General features: G+C 38.8%; 2 protein-coding genes across 4 annotated transcripts in view; both read left to right on the top strand.

The window, feature by feature from the left end:
• LOC149571473 (lysine-ketoglutarate reductase/saccharopine dehydrogenase bifunctional enzyme) overlaps positions 1-25,194 on the top strand; it is a 261,972-nt gene that overhangs the window by 22,649 nt on the left and 214,129 nt on the right. The gene's annotated exons all lie outside the window — the stretch shown is intronic.
• Positions 18,520-22,346, top strand: LOC149571474 (uncharacterized). 2 transcript variants are annotated; one of them, XM_089812988.1, is made up of 7 exons: positions 18,520-18,855; positions 19,054-19,708; positions 19,848-20,080; positions 20,196-20,348; positions 20,497-20,897; positions 21,035-21,440; positions 21,575-22,346. In XM_089812988.1, the coding sequence occupies exons 2-7, from the start codon at positions 19,086-19,088 to the stop codon at positions 22,153-22,155; spliced, it is 2,397 nt and encodes a 798-aa protein (XP_089669114.1). In that variant the 5' UTR covers positions 18,520-18,855; positions 19,054-19,085; the 3' UTR covers positions 22,156-22,346. The 2 variants fall into 2 exon arrangements, with proteins under 2 accessions (XP_089669114.1, XP_089669113.1); XM_089812987.1 differs by lacking the exon at positions 18,520-18,855 and having other exon boundaries at positions 19,000-19,708.

Here is a 25,194-nt window from a genome sequence, read left to right on the forward strand (position 1 = left end):
ATACTTCAATTCTTGTTCTTAGATTGATTTTATTTACTGACTAATGTCATTTTTTCAAGGCCAATTTCTTGTGCTGCTTTCTTTATGCGCTTGGTAAGTTGTGTTTCTTTTCTAGGTGAAACATAAATTCCAAAAGGCATTTTGAAGACCTAAAGAATAAGGAGAAATTCAGAGTATTTGAATTAATATTGTTCCTATGTTTGTTGGGGACATGTTCGCTAGATATTTCTACATGCACGCATATTGGGTACTTAAAAGACATTCCCTAGCCTTCCCTAATTGAAGAAAAAGATGAAATGTCCCAATGGTGCTGAGATAGGAAGGGGATGGATAGGGTCAGTCAGCTGTCCTTTATGGTTGGAGCACGTTTAAAAAAAAAAAGGCTGCATGTTAATAAAACATTTTCATCAGTTCTTTGTCGACCCCAACCTTTCTTACCCGTAGCATAACAAAAGGAGGACTCCACATCTAATATTTGTTCATTTGTATATGCAAAAAGGGATACTGGGGCCAAGTTGGAAAAACAAGCCAGAAAGTAATGAAACTGCATTTTCGAAGCGTTTTTGGGCAGAAGCAGTTAACACTGCAGGTTATCTGTTGAACTAGTCACCCACAGTGGCGGTCAAAGGTAAAACTCTGGAAGAGGCCTGGTCAGGTCGCAAGCCCAGAATTAGTCACCTGAAGGTTTTTGGCTCTCTTGCTTTTGTTTGGATCCCTGATGCTTCACGCACCAAGTTGGATGCCAAAAGTCAGAAACTGATGCTTGCTGGATATAGCAGTCTTCACAAGGCCTACCGCCTTATTGATGTTGAGACATCTCGTCTCATATACAGCCGCGATGTAGTCTTTGATGAGCAGTGAGGATCATTCATGCCTGTTTCTCCTGTTCCTAATCCAGCAGACTAGCCTATGCAGGTTCATGATTTGGGAGTTCGGCTTCCATTAGGTCCACCTGATGGGAGGGCTCCAGTAGCTCCTCCAGCTCCAGTCCTGCCAGTGATACCTGTACAGACACCTCCGGCTTCTCCTGCAGGATCACCTCATTTTGAAGATGCTTCACCTGAGTTTGATCCAGATTCTTCTGATCAGGATCTTGCTGATCAAGCATCTCCTAGTACTACTGTTGGTCATTCTCCTCTCCGGCCTAAGTGGTGGGCTAAGACACTTGCTGATCTTCATGATGATGAGCTCATTGATGGGAGAATTGCTCGGAAAAAGAGCAAAACTACAGATTCTGTTAACTTTGCTCTTATGGCCAACATTCACAGTGTGTTTGAACCTCAAACATATTCCGAGGCTAAAGGCATTCCAGAGTGGGAATAGGCCATGCAATCTGAACACCAGAGCCTGCCGAAGAACAACACTTGGGTCCTTTCTGATCTTCCCCCAGGGAAGAAACCCATTAGCTGCAAATGGGTCTACAAAATCAAATACAAATCAGATGGTACTTTGGATAAGTACAAAGCTCGTTTAGTGGCAAATGGCTTTTCTCAGCGTCAGGGCATTGATTATGAGGAGACCTTTGCTCCTACTGCAAAGATGAGCACCATCAGATTAGTCCTAGCCATGGCAGCACAGTTTGGCTGGAAGGTCCATCAGATGGATGTAAAGAGTGCTTTCCTGAATGGTGATCTCCATGAAGAGGTCTACATGATGCAGCCTCTTGGTTTCAAGGTTGCTGGTAAAGACCATCAGGTTCTCAGATTGGTAAAAGCTCTCTATGGTTTGAAGCAGGCCCCTCGGGCATGGTACATCAAGATTGATACATACGTCAGTGATCAAGGCTTCAAGAGGAGTTCTTTAGACTCAAATCTGTACATCAAGACTACTGACAGTGACATCATCCTTCTGGTTATCTATGTGGATGATCTGATCATCACTGGCAGTTCGGCATCTTTGATTCAGGGAATCAAACAACACTTATGCCAGTCTTTTGATATGACTGACCTTGGGCTCATGCATTATTGGTTAGGTGTTGAAGTTTGGCAACAGTCTTCTGGTATATTCATCTCTCAGTCCAAATATGCCAGGGCCTTGTTAGACAAATTCCGAATGCAGGATTGCAAACCTGCATCTACACCTATGGAGAAAGGTCTCAAGTTATCAGCCAAGTCTGATTCTCCTTCCGTTGATGATACTACGTATAGGCAACTAGTAGGCAGCCTCATCTACCTATCTGCTACTAGGCCTGATATCAGCTTCGCAATCAGCTATATTTCACGCATTATGACAGCTCCTAAGGCTGATCATTGGATGGCAGCAAAGCGTGTGCTTCGTTCTGTGAAGGGCACTTCTGATTATGGACTTCTGTATTATCGGAGTTCTAATCCGAAACTCAGTGGGTTCACAGATTCAGATTGGGCAGGCTCTGTTGATGATAAAAAGTCAACTTCTGGATATGTGTTCAGTTTGGGATCCGGTGCAGTCACATGGACCAGCAAGAAGCAGCAGGCAGTTTCTCTCTCTTCTACAGAGGCTGAATACAGAGGGACTGTTAAGGCAGGATGTGAAGCTGTCTGGCTTCGTCGGATGCTTGGGGATATGCAGATGTCACCAGCAGGACCGACTACTCTGTTTGTTGATAACGAAGGCATTATCAAGTTAGCACGGAATACAGTCTTCCATGAACGAACCAAGCATGTGGATGTTCATTGTCATTACATATGACAACTGGTTGAAGACGGGACTATAGATCTGCAGTATGTTCCTACCACAGATCAAACTGCAGACATTCTCACCAAGCCTCTTGGTCCTGATAAGTTTGTCAAATTCAGAGGATAGCTTGGTATGTTAGATAGATTAACCATTAAGGGAGGGTATTACAATAATAGATAAGACATCTATTATTAGTTAATGGTTATCTTGTAAATATCTTTAGCTTTAGTTTGCTTTCGTTTTTTGCTTTCTCTGGAATAGAATGTTTCTATTCTTTACGATCGTTTCCTAAGGAAACATCGTCTCATTCTTTTGTATAAATTGACCTCTCGGTCTCTGTTAATATCAAACAAGTATTTACCAATTACCTCGTAATATAGGAGACATATAAAGAGATCACGATACTCTTATAAAATAGAGCACAACAAGCAACCGCTAAGGTCTAAAGGAACAAACTTGAAGTAGGTATGTAGCAGATCTATCTTGAAGCTATAAAACTTCAACACTCCCTTTAGCAAGAGAGAGATGTTCAGATAATTTTCACATGACATGAGCAATAAGCTGCAACCAGTAAAACATTAATACAAAATTTATAACAGTATTAACACCATTGTTATCACTTTATAACAATAAATGATGTTATCTCTTCATAGCAATATATAAAAAATAGCCACTGCTATCACCATTGTTATCTTATCATAACGAAAAAAATAAAAGAATAGCCATTGCTATCACCATTGTTATCTAATCATAAAAAATTAAAAACATATTTGACCATAGCTACTCTTAGAGGGTGAAAAAAACAGATAATATAAATGCACCATAAGTCAACCATGCCTAGTTGAAAAGGATGGGTTTCACCATGCCTACCCGCAGAGGGTGAAAGAATGAGGACTTTCACCTCAATCTTCTCCTAGAGAAGATTTTATTTCCACCATGCCTACTTGCAGAGGGTGGATCCACCATGCCTACTCGCAGTGGGTGAATAAAAAAAACTTTATTTTGAACTTCTCTCACATAGAAGTACTCAGTAAGCATATCATTCTCTACTAAGCCAAGCTTCTTTCAAAAGTAGTTAAAATTCATCCTAGGAAGAGGCTTGGTGAGAATATCAACAACTTGCTCTTTAGTAGAAACATACTTGAGTTCAATAGCTTTCCTTTGCACCATATCTCTAAGATAATGATATTTAATTTCCACATGCTTGGATTTGTCATGAAAAACAGGATTAGCAAAAAGCTTTACACAACTTTGATTATCACACATAATCATAGAAGGTTCAAACATTTGATCAAAAAGATCAGCAAGTAATTTGCGAAGCCACACAACTTCTTTTGCAGTTGTACATGCTGCAACATACTCTGCTTCAACAGTGCTTTGAGCCACACAATTTTTCTTTCTGCTGCAAAATAGCTGAACCCAGGCTGAAGTAATAACCTGAAATACTTTTCCTGTCAGTTGCACACCCTGCTCAATCGGAATCAGAGAAACCTGATAATGTCAAATCAACATTTGATGCAAAGAATAAACTATATCTCAAGTTGCCATTAACATATCTCAGTATATGCTTTGCTGCAACTAAATGAATATGCTTTGGTTCACACATAAATTGGCTCAAGATGTTAACAGCATAACAGATATCAGGCCTTGTGTTAACTAAATATATAAGTGAACCAATGAGTTGTCTATACATAGTGGGATCAGTCAAATTTGAGTTAGTAGTATCCTCATAAAGTTTCTTCAGATTAGCTTCCATAGGAGTAACCATTGATTTACAATCCAACATGCCAAACCTTTTCAGTATATCTATTGCATATTTACCTTGACTTAGAAGAATACCATTAGAGGATTGCCATACATCAAGACCAAGTAATTAATGCAAGCAACCAAGGTCTTTCATTTCAAATTTTGTAGTAAGATACTTCTTACACTTAGCAATTAGACCATCATCACCAGTAAGGAATAAATCATCTACATAGAGCACAAGAATTAACAAATTGTTATCACTCCTTTGAAAATATAAATTAGGATCAACATGATTCTTTTCGAATCCCAAGCTAAGAAGGTAATTTTCAATCCTTCCATACCATGCACGACAGACTTGCTTAAGACCGAATAAAGCCTTTTTTAGCTTGCAAACATGAGAATCTTTATTATGAATTATGAAACCTTTAGGTTGTTGATAAAGACTTCCTCTTCAATAACGCCATTTAGAAATGTTGTTTTAACATCCATTTGATGGAGTTTCCATCCCTTAACTGCTGCAATACTTATTATAGTCCCTGATAGAAGAATAGTTAGCTACGGGAGAAAAAGTTTCCTCATAATCTATGCACTCCCTTTGAGAGAAGCCCCTAGCAACAAATCTGGTCTTATATTTCTCTATACTACTATTGGCAACACACTTAATTTTAAGCAACAATTTGAAAGAAACAACAGACTTACCTGTGGGTCTTGGAACAACATCTCAAATATCATTTTTAAGAATTGATTGGTATTATTATATAATTACATCTTTCCATATTTGCAATTTAGAGGCTTCTTCAACACCAGATGGTTCTGGAACAATAAAGTGATTCATTAGAGCAACATAAACATCAAAGTTTTGAGGCATCTTACTTTCTTTGAAGGTGCCACGAGGAGCTGCAAAGAGCTCACTTTCGTCCATGAGGTTCCTAGCTCATAGAGGACATTTCTTGCTTGCAGAAGAGTGTCGTCGGTAGAAACTGTGTCAGCCAACTTGATTGTCTTTGGTGTTTTTGTATTTTGTAGCTGACGTCATCGGTAAAGATTTTGTAGCCGATAGGTAAATAGTTTGTAGTGGATATAATGTTTGTGGCCGATGGACTCCTTCGGGAAAGTTCGGTGGATAGTATTTATACCCCGTCTGGGATCATTGTAAATCATCTTATCATAAGCATAATGTAAGGTTCTGGCATATGCGAATAATCTAAGGAGTTCTGCTGTTCTTATCTATTATCTGTATGCGTTGATTTCTTTACCCCAGTACGGTAAACATTTGGCGCCGTTGCCTTATGAACCTGGAAGGTGGGAGGAATGAAGATTAATGCCAAATCAGCTTAACAAGGATCGAAATAAGGCCAAGGGAAAAGATGGAATTTGTACTGCGCAAGAGAATTTAATTCTGGCACAGCAAGCTCAACACTGAGGGAGATTTCAGAAGATTGCCGATGGAAACCAGAGCACAGAAGAATTGTTGGAAGAAACTTGGCAGTGGGTGGAATTGGTGGAAGAAGCATTGGAGGAGTTTTTGAATTTGTGTTCGCCGAGGGAAGAAAATCCAAACGGAAGAGCATCGACTTGCACAGCTCGGAGTGCTGAGGGAGCACGAGCGTGGAGTGAACTCTTCGTCCAGGATACACTTCTGTGGGAGACAACTTTAGAAGATCCTTCTTCACCAAGGTTCGCAGCTGTTGAGACTGCGGGAGAATAGTCCATTGGCGTGGGAGTGCAGACCACCGGTGTGGGAGTGCAGTTCACCGGTGCGGGAGTGCAGACCGCCGGTGTGGGAGTGTAGTCTGTCGGTGTGGGAGAACAGTTTGCTGGTGTGGGATTGTAGATCACCGGTGTGGGAGTGCAAAGCCACGGTGTGGGAGTGAATAGCGCCATTGCAGGACTAAGCAACGCTTGTTTACAAAAACCAATTATGATGGCGGGACCAAAAGAGAAATTGCCGAAGTTTGATGGCGATGGTACGACTGATCCCATTCGACATTGCAAAACATGTGAAATGATTTGGAAAAAAAATGGGATAACTGATGAAGACGACTAGATGAGGCAATTTTCGGCCACCCTATGGGGTGTGGCAATTGACTGGTTTACTAGTACAGATCCACAGAAGCTAGACAGTTGGAATAACATTAAAAAGGAGTTTCTGGCGGAATTTCAACTATTGCGCGATGATAATGAAATTGTTGGCCGAGAGGCTATCTTGGTGGATGCGTAGAGAGCTCGGGAGGAGCTGATCATCCAGTTGGAGGCAGTGTAACGACACTTGGCTCAGGGTATTGAGGAGTTGAAAATAGAAAAAGCAACACAGGTGGCCATCAAGGTCAGCTTCATTAAGGAGGCAGTATTGTGTTAGCAGAGGCTACAGGCACGGGACAAAGGTGAAAGTGATGTGTCAAAAGCAGATTTATCTTGTTGTAATCAGTCCCTTAATATATTTTGTCTCAAATATTTTGTAATTGTCATCCGGAGACGACTTTTTCTTTTGGGGGGGATGATGTCATCGGTAGAAACTGTGTTTGCCAACTTGATTATCGTCAGTGTTTTTGTATTCTGTATCTGACGTCATCGGTAAAGATTTTGTAGCCGACAGGTAAATAGTTTGTAGCGGACATAATGTTTGTGGCCGACAGACTCCTTCGAGAAGGTTCGGCGGATAGTATTTATACCCCATCTGGGATCATTGTAAATCATCTTATCATAAGGATAATGTAAGGTTCTAGCATATGCAAATAATCTAAGGAGTTCTGCTATTCTTATCTATTATCTGTATGCGTTGATTTCTTTACCCTAGTATAGTAAACAAAGAGGAACTAGGACCTGCTGAAAAATCAATAGGGCCAGGAGGACCAGCATTAAGATTTGGATCATCAGACTCCCTCTGGATCTCTAAATGAGGATTTGGATTAGACATTATAGAGTCTTGAAAATTTTCAACATCTTCTTCGATAAAATTAGAACTTGAATCTTTTGAAAATTTACATGCCTTAAGTTCATCAAAAGTAACATCTCTATAATTTCAGTATGTTTTTGACTTGGAATATAAACTCTATATGTCTTAGAGGAGTCATTGTAACCAACAAAAATACCTTTCTTTCCTGAAAGTTCTGGTTTGATGTTTTCTCCTTAGGTATATGAATATATACCGGGCAACCAAAGATTCTGAAATAACTGATATTTGGTTTAATACTTGAGAAAGCCTTTTCTGGAGTTATGTTACCAAGAATTTAATGAGGACAACGATTTTGAACATGAACTGCTATTCTTCAAGCTTCGCCCGATAAGAAAATAGGAATATTTTCTCACGGATCATTGCCTTAGTTGCTTCAATAAAAACCAAATTCTTTTTTTCAGCCACACCATTCTATTGTGGGTTATAGGGAACACAAAACTCCCTCTTAATCCCAACTCTCTACAAAAATTATGAAAAATACTAGACACATATTCTCCACCATTGTCTGATCTTAAAGTCTTAATAGTTTTTTAGACAAGTTCTCAACCAATGCCTTAAATTCTTTGAATTGGGACAACACTTCATTTGATTCTTTCGACTTAAGGAAGTAGATTGAACACTTATGAGAGAAATCATCAATGAAAGAAACATCATACTAGAAACCACTAAGAGAAGCAATAGACATAGGACCACATAAAACCGAATGAATAATTTCTAAAACTTCTTTAGATCTAGTATCGCTACTATGAAAGGTACTCTTGATGTTCTTACCTAAAGCACATCCCTTGCAAACTTCTACAAGATTCTGGTTGAGTTTCGGAAGACCAATAACAACATTCTCCATAGAAGATAGAGTTCTGAAATTTAAGCAACCAAATCTCTTATTTTATAATTTACAAGAATCAGATTATTTAGAGTAAGAGCTTGAAGTGTATGGGCTGAATGTTGATAAAGACCATCATGACGAAATCCAATTTCATTGGCTGATTTAAAATCAGAGTTCTTTTTCCATGCCAAAACTTTGCCATCAGCAAAGGCCACTCAATATCTCTTATCTTCGAAAGCTGAGATGGAAATCAGATTTCTTTTTACACTAGGAACATAAAGTACGTCACTTAAATGAAGTGGAATATCAGAGTTCAATTTGAAAGAAGTAGAACGAGCACCTTTAATAGATGATATGATATGATATGATAGATTTTAATGACGTCCACGAGACTAAAGTAGTCTATGGGACCCATGCAATCACCCTCCCGAGTCAGGAGCGGAACTAGTCAGTTGTAAAGTTTCGGTTAACTTGTCTCTCCTCTGAAGTTTGGTACTCAAATCCGCTGCTCTCTTCACTTGATCTTCCTCGAATAAATAGTTGAAGTCCCTGTTCTGCAATATGTTTGTATAGCCAGATCTGATGTCATTGTAAGCCGGGCAGTCTTTGACAAAGTGCTGCTTTGTCTCAACTATCCCCATATTACAAAATAAACATGTTCTATCTGCCCACTCTTCCTTTGGAACTTGCCACCGACCAGTTTCACATCGCAACTGATGTGAACTAGTTCGAAGTTGTGCAATCAATATTTTTGCTTCCTAGTTAATAGATGCTCTTATATAGGCCTTTTCATCATGACTAGAAGTGGGATTAAATTCTTTAATGTAATAAGATTTTTTCCGCCCTATGCGTCTTGTCCACAGAATATTGCAAAATTTTTCATTGACAAACTTTTTTATTTCTATAATGTTATCCGGGCAGGTTTGGATGTTGACATCCCATTTTCGCATCCATTTGTCATTTTGCTTCATCCATGTGCTTTTCCGCCTCACAAGTTTTTCCTCTATGATCAACTTGGGCCAACGATCTGTTTCCAGCCCTTGGGTTTTCTTTAAGTAGCTTATCATCCGGACCAAAGCAATGACCTCTAATGGAAAGGAACCCACCTCCGCCAAAAGGATCTCATACGGAACTGTGGTCTTGACTTTAAGATTGCATGTGATGAAGTGTTTTTGAATTCTTTCTACTTGCCGCCATTTCTGTTCGGACATACTACCTCCCCACACTTCACATCCGTATAGAATAACCGGAGTGACCAGCAAACCAAAAAGAGTTTTCATGGTCGTCCAATCCCATAATTCTGCGTTCCTACACTTGTTTTGTAAAGAGTATAACGCCTTCCAGCCCCCTTGGATCCTTTTTGATCTGCAAGTATCCCAATTGAGTTTGTTATGAAAATCGATGCCCAAGTATTTGTACTCTTCCACAATCTCAAGTGGTCTATTTTCAAATAGAAACTCGTCTTGTATGCTCCTATTCTTCTTCAGTGAGAAGATCATGATTTTGGTTTTGCTAGTGTTAACTTGCATTCCTACTTCACGACAAAAACTTTCTAGTGCTGTCAAGTGCTCTTTCAAACCTTTAGCTGTTCTAGCAAGAATTATGAGATCATCTGCATATAAGAGCAATCTTATCACAAAGTGGGCCAGCTACACCCCCTCACCATTGGTCTTGTTTATCCACTCTTCTAACTTGTCAATATAGAGCCCGAACAATGTTGGAGATAGCAGACACCCTTGCTTAACCCCGATGTTGCTGTCAAAATTTTCTGATAGCCCTTCTGTCGTTCTGATTTTAGCTTTGACCTGGTCATATAATCTGTAAACCGCTGACCTAAGTTCTTTAGGAACTTCCAACTCTTCCATTCTATCCCATAATTTATTACGTGGCACTGTGTCGAATGCTTTTTTAAAGTCCACGAAACAACAAAAAGCCTCGTTCCTCGGAGTGTCCCAAACTTTCTCAATCAAGTGTCTAAGAGTGATGCCATGATCTATAGTGGAGTGTTTTGGTCTAAAGCCTGCTTGCCCTATTGCACGTTTGCCTTTCGTTTTAGCCCAGTTGCTGATTTTTTGTTCTACCAAGCTGCCAAATAACTTGCTAAATAGTGGATTGATCATGATGGTTCGGTAATTAGAAGGATTATTTATATCTCCACTTTTGTAGAGTGGGATCACCACACTTGTTGTCCATTTTACAGGGAAGCCTTCTCTATTGATACTATTGAAAATTTTAGTGATGTGTGGTGTGAGGGTTTCAACACCCCATTTTAAGTATTCAGCTTGAAACCCATCTATATCTTGCGCTTTACCGGCAGCTAACCTCCTTATGCCTTGGATAATATCCTTTTCACTGAATAACTCCCCTGTAGTCTCTGTTTCCATGGTTCTACATTCTCCTAGATCACACTCGTAGAGAGTCTTGGCATATTCCAGCCATTTGGTTCCTGTTATGTTGTTCTCTATTTGAGTTTTTCTCTGCTGAAGTTCTTTCCAAAACTTTCTGGAGTTGTTTTTACCAAAATTAATCAACTCGATTCTTCTCTTGTTTACATACTCTCCTTTCTTCTTTTTAATCAGCTGATCATACTCCTTTCTACTTTCTTTATTTATGTTCTTTTTCCAATTTCTTTTTGTTGTTTTGCATTCCTCATCAAACCACGGATTGGCCGGAAAAGTGTTCTTGGCTTCTCTTGTGGCCCTAGATCTTTTACACTCCTCTAGTGCTTTAATGATAGTAAGAACAAGATTATCCTTGTCCATGAGATGATGTTTATCAGACTCAGGATGGTTTTCTGGAAACCTAGACAGCCGCAAAAGAGAGTTTTGGAAGGTAGCATGGTTTTCTTGTGTCATTAAAACTTTGCCAATCGGAATCATCTTCCTCTTTTGTAAAGGTTTTGGGACAATATGTTGATCTTTAAAGTGAGTGGCCACCCTTATCAAGATGGGGTTATGATCAGATTTTAGCTCCATGGGGCAGTCCTCTATCTCAAAGTTAATTATCTTTGCGACATATTCTTGGGAGCATATTACATAGTCAACAACACTTTGTCCATTGTATCTTTTGCATGTGATTCCACCTGATTTAGGCCATTTTTCCAAACCATTACATATGACCATCTTATATAGGCAGCATAAACCTAGTAATTCTGCACCAAAATGATTAATCTTTCCCATGCTATCCTGTGAAGATCTTTCCCATTTTTGTGTCCCTTCTTCTTCAAGCCAAATTGGGTCTCTGCTTTCATTGTAACTCTCCTTAAGATTGAGAGTTTGGTTGTTTGCTGTTCTAGCATTGAAATCCCCTATTATCATTACTTCCCCTAGAGAGCTAAAGGCTGCTATGTCTTTTTTGAGTGCAGAAAATGGGTCTTCTCGATTCAATCTATGCTTTTTATACATTTTTGAGCCTTTTGGGGCGAAGTAACAGACAGCCACCCTTGTAGAAATCTGATTCTCTGTTATTTTAATCCAAATATATTGCTTGTTTACATCTTCTTTCTCTAAGTTTACAAATTTGCTCCAAGTTTCTTTTATTAGAACGGTAATGCCTCCATGTCCCTTACCATTATCTATCTTCTCATTCCACAGTGATACCTTCTTATACCCTTCAAAATCTGGAACCCTACATCCATCATGCTCGTGCGTCTCAGTAAGCGTAATGATGTCATTATCTTTAGCTATCAGCCCTAACCCAGGTCCTCTTCTCCAAGGATAACCTCTACAGTTCCAGCTAACTATAGTTAAATGTTCCTGGGTGGGCCTGAGTTCCTATTTATTGCGTGTGATTTTGTCGCTGATTTGGGCTTTGCCATTTTGGAGCCACGCCCACTTGCCGTTATCTCTTGTTGTTTTCACTTTTTCCCATTCCTGCCTCCTTTCTTCTTGTTGAGTTACGGTGAGGTCATTATCGAGATATATGTGTGTGCCTCTAAGAAACTTCCTCTTGCTGAAAATGTTGTTTTTATCTCCTGTATTTCTCATTGTCACTCTAACATGTCTGTCTTTGCCTCCTCTAATAAATTTTCCGATTCTTTTTGCTTGTGTGATTATTCCATGCCAGTCTAATTGGTCTTTAAAGAAGTCTTTAACTAAATCCGTTGTTTTCTCCTGTTCTCCATAGTCTCGTAGCCCTTTGATGATGATATTTGCTGCTTTCTCATTTCTTTCTTTTTCCTCTCTAATCTCTCTTCGAACTTGCTTTTCTATGTTGTCAATAGGAGTGTTTGCTGGTCCCTTTACTATGTTAGCCCATGATCTAACTTCTTCAATTTGTTCTCTGAGTTGATTCTCTTTTATTTCCATATTGGCCATGGCATCTTGTATATTTTTCATTTGTGGATTTTTATCTCCTTCTGTAGCCTCTCCTTCTCCCGTAGTACTTGCTGCTGTCCTCTTTTCTCCTACTTCTTTCTTTAACAATATTAATTCATATTCTCCTTTTTTCATATTAAATTGCAATTTTTGAATTTGTTCTCTAAGTGACTTGACCTCCGCTGCCAATTTCCAGTTATCCTCAGTAACTCTTTTCATTGTGATACTTTCTATCTGGCTCCTCTCTTCAAGTGCCCACACCCTTTCTTTCATAGCTACCAAATCGTTCACAAAGATGTCTGGGTACCACGTCATAGGTGTCCTTGTGGGGCTGTAATTATTTGGCATCCCATCTTCCACTGTGTCTATCACCTGAGAATTATTTGTCTTCTCTTTGCCGTTAATATCTCTGATATTATCAAACCGCTTAATTGTTTTAGAGATTTCAGTCGACGTCAGATTTATTTCTCCCTCCCTTGAGCTATCTGAGGTATGTGGAATCAGTTTCGGAAGTAAAGCTGCTAACTTTCCTCTTTTTGCATTTATAAACTTTCGTATCTTTCTCCGCCTAATTATTCTTTTATATTGCTTGGCGTGCACATAGGTGTAGTTTCCTCCTATGGGTGTTCCACTCGCTTGTGAGAGGCTCAAAGTGTTTGTGGGTAAATTACCATTTGTCCCTCCAAGATTGAATGAACTCGCGTGTCCGGCTGAGGGTCTTGGAAGAATGAGGAAGCTCCCTTGATTCCACTTGATGATGCTGTTGTGCATTAAACTATCCCCGTATGTCAAGACCAAGCCACTGTTACCAGAGATGTCATTGTGTTTCGTAGCTTCTCCCAGATTAGTTTGTTGTTCTGCTGTTACAGGTGCCCTGACTATCAAATTCTCTGCCACCCTGTTACTGACAGATCCTGTGTTTTGCAAGGTGGACCCACCTAGTTCTGGCCGTGCCTCTATTATCTTTGGTTGATCAGTCAATGATACTTGTACAAGTGTCTTCTTTGCAGGTGTTTCTATGATTTTCTCGCTTGTTCCTTCCATGGGGACCATATCGTACCCACAGGTGCCTTGGTATAGATTCTTTATGTAGTTTTACCGTTGTACATTTACCAAAGCCAGGAGAAGTAATACAGGAAGCCTGAACAGGTGTAGACTAAAATGTAAGAAGTAAGAGTAAGGGAAAAGGCGTACCTGGGATCTACCTTTGGAATCTCGCAAATATGGACCCACTCGTAATAGGAAAGCCTTTAGCACTGGATGACTGGGCCCACTGGTTGCCAAAACTGCCGACCAAACCAAATCTGCCCTTGCACTGATTGCCGCAGTTGCCGGCCCTACCTTGGCTGCTGCACGCTGTTGAATAGAAATTGAAATTCAACACCTGGATTCCTCTTTCATGGGTCACATCTGCTTCCTCTTCCCTCCTTTCCCACAACAAGACAAGCAGGTGAAAATGCCCCCACTGCGGCAGAGACCCACGAGAACTCGCTCCGTTAGGCCCGGATGTCTCTCGCTCCGTTAGTCCGGACTCCGTTCTCTGCCGGACTCCATTCTCTGCCTACTGTTCTTTGCCGTTCTCCGTTCTCTGCCGTTCTCCGTTCTTCGTAACCAGCGGAAACAGCGAGAAGACGAGAGGGGAATGATGGAAGGCGCCAAACTTGAGCATAATAGACGGGTGGCAAGAAACAACTAAACTGCGAACGATTCCCATTCCTGCCTCCTCTAATCCATTTTCCGATTCTTTTTGCTTGTGTGATTGTTCCATGCCAGTCTAATTGGTCTTTAAAGAAGTCTTTAACTAAATCCGTTGTTTTCTCCTGTTCTCCATAGTCTCGTAGCCCTTTGATGACGATATTTGCTACTTTCTCATTTCTTTCTTTTTCCTCTCTAATCTGTCTTCGAACTTGCTTTTCTATGTTGTCAATAGGAGTGTTTGCTGGTCTCTTTACTATGTTAGCCCATGATCTAACTTCTTCAATTTGTTCTCTGAGTTGATTCTCTTTTATTTAGCTAGCATTGTCACCAATAATGACAAGGAGATGAGTGTCTTTTTCTTTCAAATCTGATAAATGATATTTAAAACCAGTGATATGACGAGAGGCTCTGCTATCAATCAGCCATCTATCACTATTAGAGGGAATTTTGTTGGAAAGAGCAGAAACAAAAAGAAAACCTTCAGACTTATTGCAAGTTTCCTTTTTCAGAGAGTTCTTTACATCTGCAATAGCAGCTTCATGAGAAGATTTTGATTTCACATGACAATCTCTAGCATAGTGACCAAACTTATCACATCTGAAGCACTGAATGTGATTTATTTCTCTTCTTTTTCTTGATCTCAGGAGAAGGATCAAGGATTTTCTCTCTAAATCTTTTAAAGTTACCTTTCTTACCTTTTGCTTGAAAGTATGAGCAGCAAGAACATGATCATCTTCAGAGAAAGATTTATAACTAATCTCTTGCTTCCAGCATGCACTCTTCTTGAATACAATCTTTCCTTAAATGATCAAACTTAGGAAGCTCACCTCTACCACTGATGCCTTGGATAAATGACTCCCATGAATGAGGAAGTCCATTCATAGCAATCATGACCAGATATTTCTCACTAAAAGATTCACCTATGAAAGAGTGTTGATCTTTTAATTCTGTAATTTTCATGAAAGAAGAGGCCACAAATTCTCCTCTAGTCATTTTAACAAGTAGCAATTGACTCCTCAAGGCAAGTTCTCTGCTGGTGTTATTGATCTCGTATAACTCCTTCAATGCATCAAACATATCTTTAGCTAATTTCAATTTGGAGATCACCAAAATTAGATAATCCTTAACAGAGTCAATCATAATCTTCCTGGCCATCACTTTATTTATCTTTTACTGACTCTTAGAAGCTTCCTCAGATGGTTTTGAAACAACAATGGTAACATAATCGAATAAATCATTTTCTTCAAGTGCAACTAGAATCCTTGGTTTTCAAGAAGCAAAACTTGAGGACCCTTCTAGTCTATCCTCAACTTTCAAAGCATTCATCATCTTTACTCAAAACTGAGAAGAATGGGTAAAAGAGATTTAGGTTCAAGAACATGACTTTAGCAACCTGGCTCTGATACCATGTTAAATTTTTGAACCAAAATCAAAGATAAATGAATAAACGAAATACAAAGCTTTGCAATCAAGTCCTCTTCACAAATAGAAGAAACAAAACAAAAATATTATGACAGAGACTACAATTAACTTTGTCACTAGAATGACTGAATTGTATAAGAACAATCACACTTAATGCAGAATAAACAGAGCAACCCAATGTCAAAATTGAAACAATGCTCGATGGCAAAATTGAAGCAGTATCCATTGACAAAACAGAAGCTCCACCCGACGCAAGGGATTGAATCTATATTAATAATATTCTCATCTCAGAAGTATATCTGAGTCTCATCAAACTGAGAAAAAAACTCTTAGCTCACCATACTGAAAAGACCAAAGAAAACTTCAACACACATAGAGGACAGATTGGTATCGTGGCACATGAATATCTTCAACTCTCAAGAATAAAAGAAAGAGATGCCGAAAGAAGGGGAGACGACAGGAGTATAAATGTCGTATCTTGGAAAAGAGAAGTCGCATAAACATTTGTCTTTCAACTTTGCTGCATAGACTATAGACAAATAATAACCAAGCCCCCACAAGCTGAGATACACTTTGCCATTGCTAGAACAAGACAAAATCAATGAGAAAGTGTGCACATGTTGAAAATATACTATCATATTGGAAATAACGAACTTGAGATATAGATAAAATAACCAACCGCTCCAACTGGGGATGCACGAGTTCATAAGACAATAATAGGAAACATACAAAGAGATCATAATACTCTTATGAAAGAGAGCACAACAAGCAACTGCTAAGGTCTACATGAACGAATTGGAAGTAGGTATATAGAAGATTTATCTTGAAGCTATAAAACTTCAACATGAATAGCCGCCATCAAATGGGTCTTTGTCTTCTCAACTCGTGTTCCTTCAAATTTCTCTTATCCTCTCCAACTCCCACTCCTTGTGTAACTAGCCTTCCTACTCAGCCATTTGTCTATCCCATTCTCCAAGTTGTGTGGCTCTCTTGTAGCTATCTATTTGTCATGACCAAGAGCCTATCTCCCTTGGTCAAGACCTCCTCCAAGACTATCACTTGTGCACATTCTATTGCTATGATTTGAGCCAATTTCTTTTGAGATTTTTTGATATGGTCAACCAACTCTACCCCAAAAGTCTTAGCCTATTGAAGGGATTCAACTCTAGACTATGTCCTCAATAGAAGTCGCTTGTTCATGCTAATGAAGAAATATGTCTTGATAGCTCTTTTATGTGATGTAAAGTTTTTTAACACTTGGTCATGTCTATCTCCAATCAGGTTTCTATGTTAGTTATTGACTCAACCAATATCTTATCTATCTCCACTCTTTGTCATTTGCATGTACGAATTATTTAAAAAATTCTTCTTCACACGACTTGCATGAATTACAAAATCCTATAGGCATATGCACTATTAATTAGTAATGGTCTATGTCAAGGTCATCTCCATGTTAAGTTATTTTAACACATGGCCATATCATTCATAGCCTTGCCCCACCTCCACCAATTTTGCCACCGCTTGTTGTTGTACCAATAGTGCGCAACACCTTCGACAAAAGCACTATAGTGGTTTGTTTTGATATGTGGTGATTGATTAGGAAAGTACTATACACTTTTCATAATTCTCTGGGATTAACCATTTTTTTGGTTAACTCGTCAAGGATTTTTGAGTTGGTTTGTCAGCCATTTCTCAAAGTTGACTCGTCAAGTATTTTCTAGGGTTAACTTGTTAATTTTGTAAGAGGCAAAAAACTTGTATAAAATGGCTTAGGGTTAAGGATTTTATGATGAATGATGATTTAGTAGCTTCTTGCGGCGGTATTGAGTTGCAAACTTGCAAGGGATTGTAGATTGTAATTAGGTTGTAATCAGTGAATAATAAGAATATTGGACTCATTGTTTGGTGGATGTAGCCCAGGGATTGGGTGAACCAAGTTAAATCTTTGTGTCTTCTGTTCATTTCTGTGTGCTTTACTCCTTTTTGATATTGGTTATATTTGCATGTAATTGTTATTTCTATCTCTCTAATCCTAACAGTTTGATGAAGCCACCAATTGTAGATTGGATGAATATTTTTGGGTTATCAGTGGATACCCCTCTAGAAGAGTAGTTGAAACTACTAGCCAAGGATGTTGGGAGACAAGAGATTGAGGTTGTTGTGGGTCCTCCACGACAATCACAACTAGCTCAACTACCTATAGAGGTTTCCATGGAGACAGTTCAATTGTCTACATAAGTTTCACCAAACATGTAGCAAATCTTTGTCAGCCTCAAGAGCTTAAACACTAGATTAGTTCAGACATCCATGTAATTGCAGATTTGGAAGGATTACATTTAAATATCAAACTTCATGAGTTTCCATATTTTTAAATAGCTCAACACTATGAACTCTTAGATGACTAACTAATCAAATGATATGCTCTAGGTAGAGGCCTTGATATTATGAATGCTTGGATGGCTGGAATAATGAATGCACCTGTTTATAACTGATTACAATGTTTTCTTTCTGCCCACATTTTCTAAGTTTCAATGTGAGTAGTTACCTATAACAACTGTTTGATGTTGTCCACCATTGGTGATGAGTGACTCCCACTTATTCTACCCAAAATCGATGCCAAGAATGCCTTAAATCCCAATACATGTCCTCACATATTTCTTGATTTGAGATGCTTCCATTCTGGTCATTCTCCTTGCTAATTGCAGATTCTAAATACTCTTAATGTCCACGTCCAGAAATGATCAATTATATATATATATATATATAGTTCCAAAAATCGCCATGAAATCGCCGAAATCGCCGAAATCGCGATAAGATTCATGGCTCCTGATTTTTTTGGAATCGGAAATCGCTGGTGGCGATTTTTTCGCATGAATCGCTTGAATCGCCAAAATCGGCGATTCATGGAAAAAATCGCCAGAATCGCCATCGGGTATCGCCAGAAATCGGCCGCGGCAGCAAGGATAGAAAGTTCAATTTTAAAAAAAAAACACATGTTTTATTTGCTTTCTAAGTTGACTTTCCTCTTTGTTATAACCCTAAAGAGCCTTCTATTTGCTTAGTATGAGTAGAAGAGAGGAAGAGTGAGAGAGAAGAAGAGAAAAGAGAATCCATAGGTTTCCAACCGGCAAGAAGGAAGAGCACCAAAGAGATCAGAAGTCCATTTGGGGAGGCCATAAATTGCATTGGGAGCATTAAGGAGTCAATATCAACACTCCTCAACTCATTTGCAAGAGGTAAGTGTTGGTTTTTTTTTTGCATGTTAGTGTAGTATGCATTTTTTGTTAAATTTTTTTAGTGTTCATTTGCAAATCTTGAATGTTTTTTATTTTTAGTTTTAACTTTTACTAAATTGCAAACTAGGGTTTGTTGCTTTGTAGTTTTTGTTTATTAGTTGCAAACTTTGATTTTTTACATGAATTTTTTTATTGCAGCAGCCCTTTGCTTTCATTTTCCAATTTCCACAATGGGTAAAAAAGATGAATGCTGGAAATATAATGAAGAGTTTCCTGGGAGAACCAAATATCAAACAAAATGTATATTTTGCAAAGAAAAAATAAATTCGGGAGGTATCTATAGATTGAAATACCACATTGCTGGCATACCTGGCCATGATGTCACAGTTTGCACTCAACAAACCGCTGAGGCAAAACGCTCTTGTTTAGTGGCATTAGAAAAAATTGAACAAGACAAGTTGACTAAGAAAATGCAACTTGAAGGGTTAAGAGGTATTGGCTCCCGTGCTCCCACATCCGCAACCGCATCTACATCTGCAAGTGCATCTGCATCAGCTTCCGCATCCGTAGGTTGTGTTGGGGAGGGTTCTTCTAGGCCTCCTTTTCATCCTAGTGCTAGTGCTCATGTGAGTGTTAGTGGTAGTCGGTCTCATACTGAGACAGAGTCCAACACCAACCTATTGCGGCCTAGAGTGCGGAAAAGCAGAATGGATAGTTACTTTGTGCCCCGCACTACTCCTGGCTCCCAACCCACGCTTGAGGGCATGGGTTTGAACAAGGAGATTCATGATGCTGCCAGAAAAGAGATTTGCAAATTCTGGTACTTTTGCAACATTCCATTTATTGCAGCCAGGTAATTGATTCTTTTTTCTTTGTTATCTTCAAAGTTAAAGTTAAAAGTAAAAGTAAAACTTTAATTATATCTACTTGTTTTATGATTTTAGTTTTTGACATCTAAATTTCTAATCAATATCATTATCTATTTGTGATAGGACTCCTTATTGGCAGAACATGATAGATGCAGTTGCCATTTGTGGTCCGGGGTTTAAAGCCCCAACTGAGGCTAAGTTGAGTGGATACCTCCTGGAGGAAATGGTTGAGGATATGAGGCATGAGCTTGAGGACAACCGAAAGGAGTGGATCGAAAAGGGTTGCACCATCATGACTGATGGTTGGACAGATAGGAGGGGAAGAACACTCCTCAATTTTCTTGTATCCTGTGGAGGTGATTGATCATTCTACTTTCCTACATACATAATTTTGAATCGTGATTGACTATTTCAAATTTTGATTTGTTGATTGCTAATAGTAATTATAATTCGTTGTTTTGTTACTTGTAGGATATACCATGTTCCTCAAATCCATTGATGCTTCTGCTCATGTAAAAAACGCCACATACTTATGTGAGGTTATTGAGGAAGTTATAGCAGAGGTGGGGGAACAACATGTGGTGCAAGTGGTGACGGATAATGCAGCAAGTTATGTTGCTGCAGGTAAACTTTTAACTTTTTAAGTTTTGAAAATAAATTTATTTGAATTTTGAACTTTTTCTAATTCTAACTTAGAATTTCTAAGTTTCCTAAGTTCTAAGTTCTAACATGTTTGAAATTTGAATTTCTAATTATCTTAAAATTGTTGTAGGCAAACTTTTGATGGAGAGGCACCCCACCATATTTTGGTCCCCTTGTGCAGCACACTGCCTTGACCTCATGTTGGAGGAAATTGGCAAACTTGAGTGGGTCAAGTCATGTGTGGAAAGGGCAAAAAACATATGTAAGTTTATTTATAATCATTCATTTGTCCTTAGCACAATGAGGAAGTACACAGGAGACAAAGAGTTAGCTCGTCCAGGGATCACGAGGTTTACCTCGAATTTCATCACCTTGCAGTCCTTGTTGACATCAAGGGATGATTTGAGGAGCATGTTTGTTGGGCGGGAGTGGATTTCATCTTCCTATGCTACGACCACTGCAGGGATAGATGTGGTGGATTGCATATTTGATGATGATGGTTTTTGGAAACCTGCTAGAGAAATACTTAAGGTAATTTTATTGCAATTTAACTTTTAATATTTTACAGTTTACTATGCTAATTGTTTAATGATTTAGTTTTACCTTATATTATTGAATTATTCTATGTTTAAGTTTTGACTCAAATTTTTGTTTTACTTTATATGTAGGCCACTGAGCCTCTTGTATCTCTCCTACGAACTGTTGATGGGGAGAAGCCCTCTATGGGCTACATATATGAGGGCATGGATAGGGCCAAGGAGGCCATTAAAGCTCAGTATGCAGGAGTGCAGGAGAAGTATGCCCCTATTTGGGACATCATTGATAGGAGATGGCAGAATCAGCTCCACAGACCCATCCATGCAGCAGCTTACTTTTTGAATTCGGCATTTCGTTTCCGTCTTGACTTCAAGGCGGATGAGGAGGTTCTCACCGGATTATATACAGTGATCCAGAGGTTGAGTACTGATGAGGATAGCAGTGCTGCAATTATTGAGCTTGATAAGTTCAATAATAAAGAAGGGCCACTTTTCTCTAGCAGGGTAGCCATAGATGCTCGGGAAACAATACAGCCAGGTAAAAATTAAATAATATATTCAATGTTCATGAATCTAGATTCTAAACTTAAAGTTGATTATGTAATTTTAGAGTTAACTTGTAATTTGTAATTTGTAAATGAGACTAATTATTTTTATTTTCCCTTATTTCAGATAGATGGTGGCAAATGTTTGGGGCCACAACCCCAAAACTTCAAAAAATTGCCATTCGTATTCTGAGTCAGCCAAGCAGCGCTTCTGGATGTGAGCACAGTTGGTCCATGTTCGAGCACATCCACTCGAAGAGGAGAAACAGGTTGACAGTGCAGAGGTTGAATGATCTTGTCTTCGTTCATTACAACCTCCGTCTTAGGATCAGACAGATTTTGGGCACTGACTCCTCTCCGATCATTCTGGAGGAGATTGATCCAGAATCAGAGTGGCTCACAGAGGTTGTAGATCCAGTCTTCACTGAGGAAGACCGTGCGTGGATTGACCAGGTGGATATAGAGGCTGAGGCAGCTAGAGCACGTTCTTCAGGCATTGGTAGACGCACACGTGCACGCACAGAAACAGGCCCTAGCGACATTCGTGAGCTCATCTTATATGCGGGAGATATGGCTCGACAGTCCTCTAGGACCTACATTAGACGCCTTGCTACTAGGCAGACTGGATACTCAGAGGCTGAGGCTGAGGCTGTAGCCGAGCTTGAGGATGATGTTGAGGATGATGATGACTATGAGCCTGAGGCTTGAGCTGGAGCCTTGTTTTTATATTTTGTTTATAGATATTGATACTGAATCATTGATAGACATATGTTTCAAAGTTTCAAACTTTCATGGATCTTCATCTTAGATTCTTACATAAATTTATGATTTGATGTCTTATGGATCATCTTACATACATTCTATGATTTAAATCATTATGATCATTTGATTTCTATTTACTTTAGCTAGCCTACAATTTACATTTTAGAATCTTAGATAACATAGTTACGTATGTGATGGATTTTATGTTTCATGTTTATGTATGTTAAGTTTTAACTTCTATTTGATGATGTTATAGTGTGCTTAAGTTATATTCAATAAAGGGTGCATGAAATAAGTTTTAAATTGTTAAAATCTTTAAATTTAAAGGGTTTTTTCAAATTTGCCGATTCATCGCCGATTCATTGCCGATTCATTGCCGATTCACGATTCGATTCGGCCTTGCCGATTCCGATCCGATTCCGATTCACGTTTCTTTGATATTATATATATATATATATAGGTAACTCCAAATCCTCCTGTACTTGGATCTCCAACCTTGGTTTCATACCATGATTTCCTCCAATATTAAATAAATGATGTAGAAGAAGGTTAGAATGTTCTCTTCCACACAGTCAAACACCTCACAATCACCATGGACATTATCAAATGGCATTATATTCATAATTAGGCCTGTCAGCTAATACCCCTCCTACAAGACATTTCCGACTATAGCTCTTTGTAAAAGGGTCATAAATTGAATCTAAGAGCTTTTGGATATACCTTTTTTTCCCTTTGTTAACATATCTGAAACTTAGGTAGGCTTTTTGGAGCAAATGATGCAATAATTGATTGGTAATCTGAAACTAGACCTTATTATGCCACTTGTACAAAGCAACTCTATGATATCCTTCTTCGAAACTTGGAACCTTCATTCCTGAGTCTTACACATGTCATAAATGGTCTGACTCCACAATTTCCAACACTTGGAACACTCCTCAATGCACCCTTTTATCAAGCCCTTAATCTACTTACTGCAAAAGAAGCTGAATTCATGATAATATTAGGCTAGGGCATTTTGCCAAAATGGCATCTAGAACTCTCACCTGTTCCTGCAAACTAATGATAAAATGCATCTAAATACTGTTTATTCCACCCATTTATAGAAATTTTAGAAGGTGGAATGGGCCTGAAGGCATATATTTATGATTCAAACCCTTACACCTAGGATTTTGGTAAAATTGCTCTAGTTTCCTCAAATCTCGATGAAGATGGATCAAACCTATTGCAAATGGTAGCAAATTTAATTGTCTTTCCAGCTAAGTAGGTGTGAAATCACTTGCAAGCTGTACAAGGCTATATAGTTCATTGCAACAACAAATTACAAGGTAAAAAATGCAAAAAGAGAGTATTTTCTTATTGCTTGTTCATCAAATACACCAGTAACCCCTGCAGTTGATGGAAGAGTGTTATTTATCAGTTTTCCAACCTTCCTCAATGGTTGGTAACCAAATTAATTACAACTAACAAAGACAGCAATTTGCCCATTGTAACAACATTGACAAGAAAAAGTTGCTTAGCAACAAGTGCAACTTTTGCAATGTTTCACAATATGCTATTTTCTCTAATCAAATGACTCAAAGTATGTTCCTAACAACCAAACATAGTCTAATAAGACCTTATTACATGCAAAATGACTCAAGTAGATCAAAATACCAGCATCTAGCAACGTTACCCATGAACACCTTCATGTCCCACACAATACTCCATGGGCAAAAAGGACTCAAGCTCTAGTATTGCAATAGTGGATTCACGCTTGTTCATGTCATCTTTGAACATCCAAGTCAGATCTCCATTTGGAAATCCCTTCCAATGAACCAAATACTGAAAACAGGCATTTTCTTTTGGTATTGACTAGTTCTTCACTTGATGGATGATCTTTTATTCTTTCGTCATCTAAGAGTGTTTTCCAATCTACTTCCTTATCTACAACCACATCACCTTCTACCTTGTAACACACTGACTCCTTCAATCCCATTGTGTGCTTGGATTTGCCTAAATTTCTTTGCAACTTATCCTTAACGTCTTCATCTTTTCTTTTAACCTCCTCCATCTGTAGTTTTGTCCTTATGATTGCTTCTTGATCAGGTATATTAACCTCTGATATGAGAGAAATTGAATGATCACTATCCTCTTTTGAAAGCAATGAATGAACCACCTATGACTCTCCCCTACTCTCTCTTGAAGAGCACAACCCTCCACCGTAGCAAGGGACTCTGTAGTTGGCCATCCATAAAACTCATAAGATTCTCAGAATTCCTAGACACATACCCCTTGGGCAAAAGCCAACAACTTCTTGTGAAATTGCCAACTGGCTTCCAACTTGTATGGTTGAACACAACTTATTTTCTTTGCAATTTTGAACAGTATAAAAAGTATTTGCTTTATTTTCTGTTGAAATTGGAATTTAACAAAACTAGAAGTTTGAAAAGATAATGGATAATAACCAGTCAAGACTTCTTTAACATTTTATTTTTTTGCAAATTCTTTGAAAGCATACATTTAGACCACAAAATATAGATATGGCACATGGTTTGCAATTTTATTAAACCAAATCGTGACCCAGCTGTTTACTTTATCACGGAGCCTCCTCAGGACAAGCTGTAGTAGAAGAAAGCTGTCCTTTGGTAGCTCACAGCAATGCAAGATAGCTATGATAATTATGGCAGGCAGGAAGACCAAATGGAAGCACGAATCCCTGTTTTGATAGGCACGAATTGCTGGAAAATAATGCAGGCCCCCAATAATGCCTCACAATCCTTGAGAGTCGTCCAAACTCAGAAATGATGGTAGCTAATGACATTTGGGCTTCAGTATAGTTGATGTCTAGCAAAATCTGCCTACTTACAACCTTGGCCGCAGGTATTGACAGAGTAACAAACCCACAATATTAATTTCGTACTCCAATTCAGCTTCTTAGATTGAAAACGTGAGTCTCCACACTTCCTAGAATAACTTAGTAGCAAGATTCTCCAAGCCACAGTTGAA

Source organism: Cupressus sempervirens, chromosome 2 (genome assembly GCF_028749045.1).
Source record: "Cupressus sempervirens isolate cs-2001-9-10 chromosome 2, ASM2874904v1, whole genome shotgun sequence".
Taxonomy (NCBI): domain Eukaryota; kingdom Viridiplantae; phylum Streptophyta; class Pinopsida; order Cupressales; family Cupressaceae; genus Cupressus; species Cupressus sempervirens.

What these genes read in the sequence shown, in the direction of transcription:
- LOC149571474 (XM_089812987.1), top strand. Translation starts at nt 19,035, where the DNA reads ATGAATTTTTTTATTGCAGCAGCCCTTTGCTTTCATTTTCCAATTTCC. An exon ending in CTGCTAGAGAAATACTTAAG is followed by an intron (nt 20,898 to 21,034) that starts GTAATTTTATTG and finishes CTTTATATGTAG; the next exon opens with GCCACTGAGCCTCTTGTATC. An exon ending in TCGGGAAACAATACAGCCAG is followed by an intron (nt 21,441 to 21,574) that starts GTAAAAATTAAA and finishes CCCTTATTTCAG; the next exon opens with ATAGATGGTGGCAAATGTTT.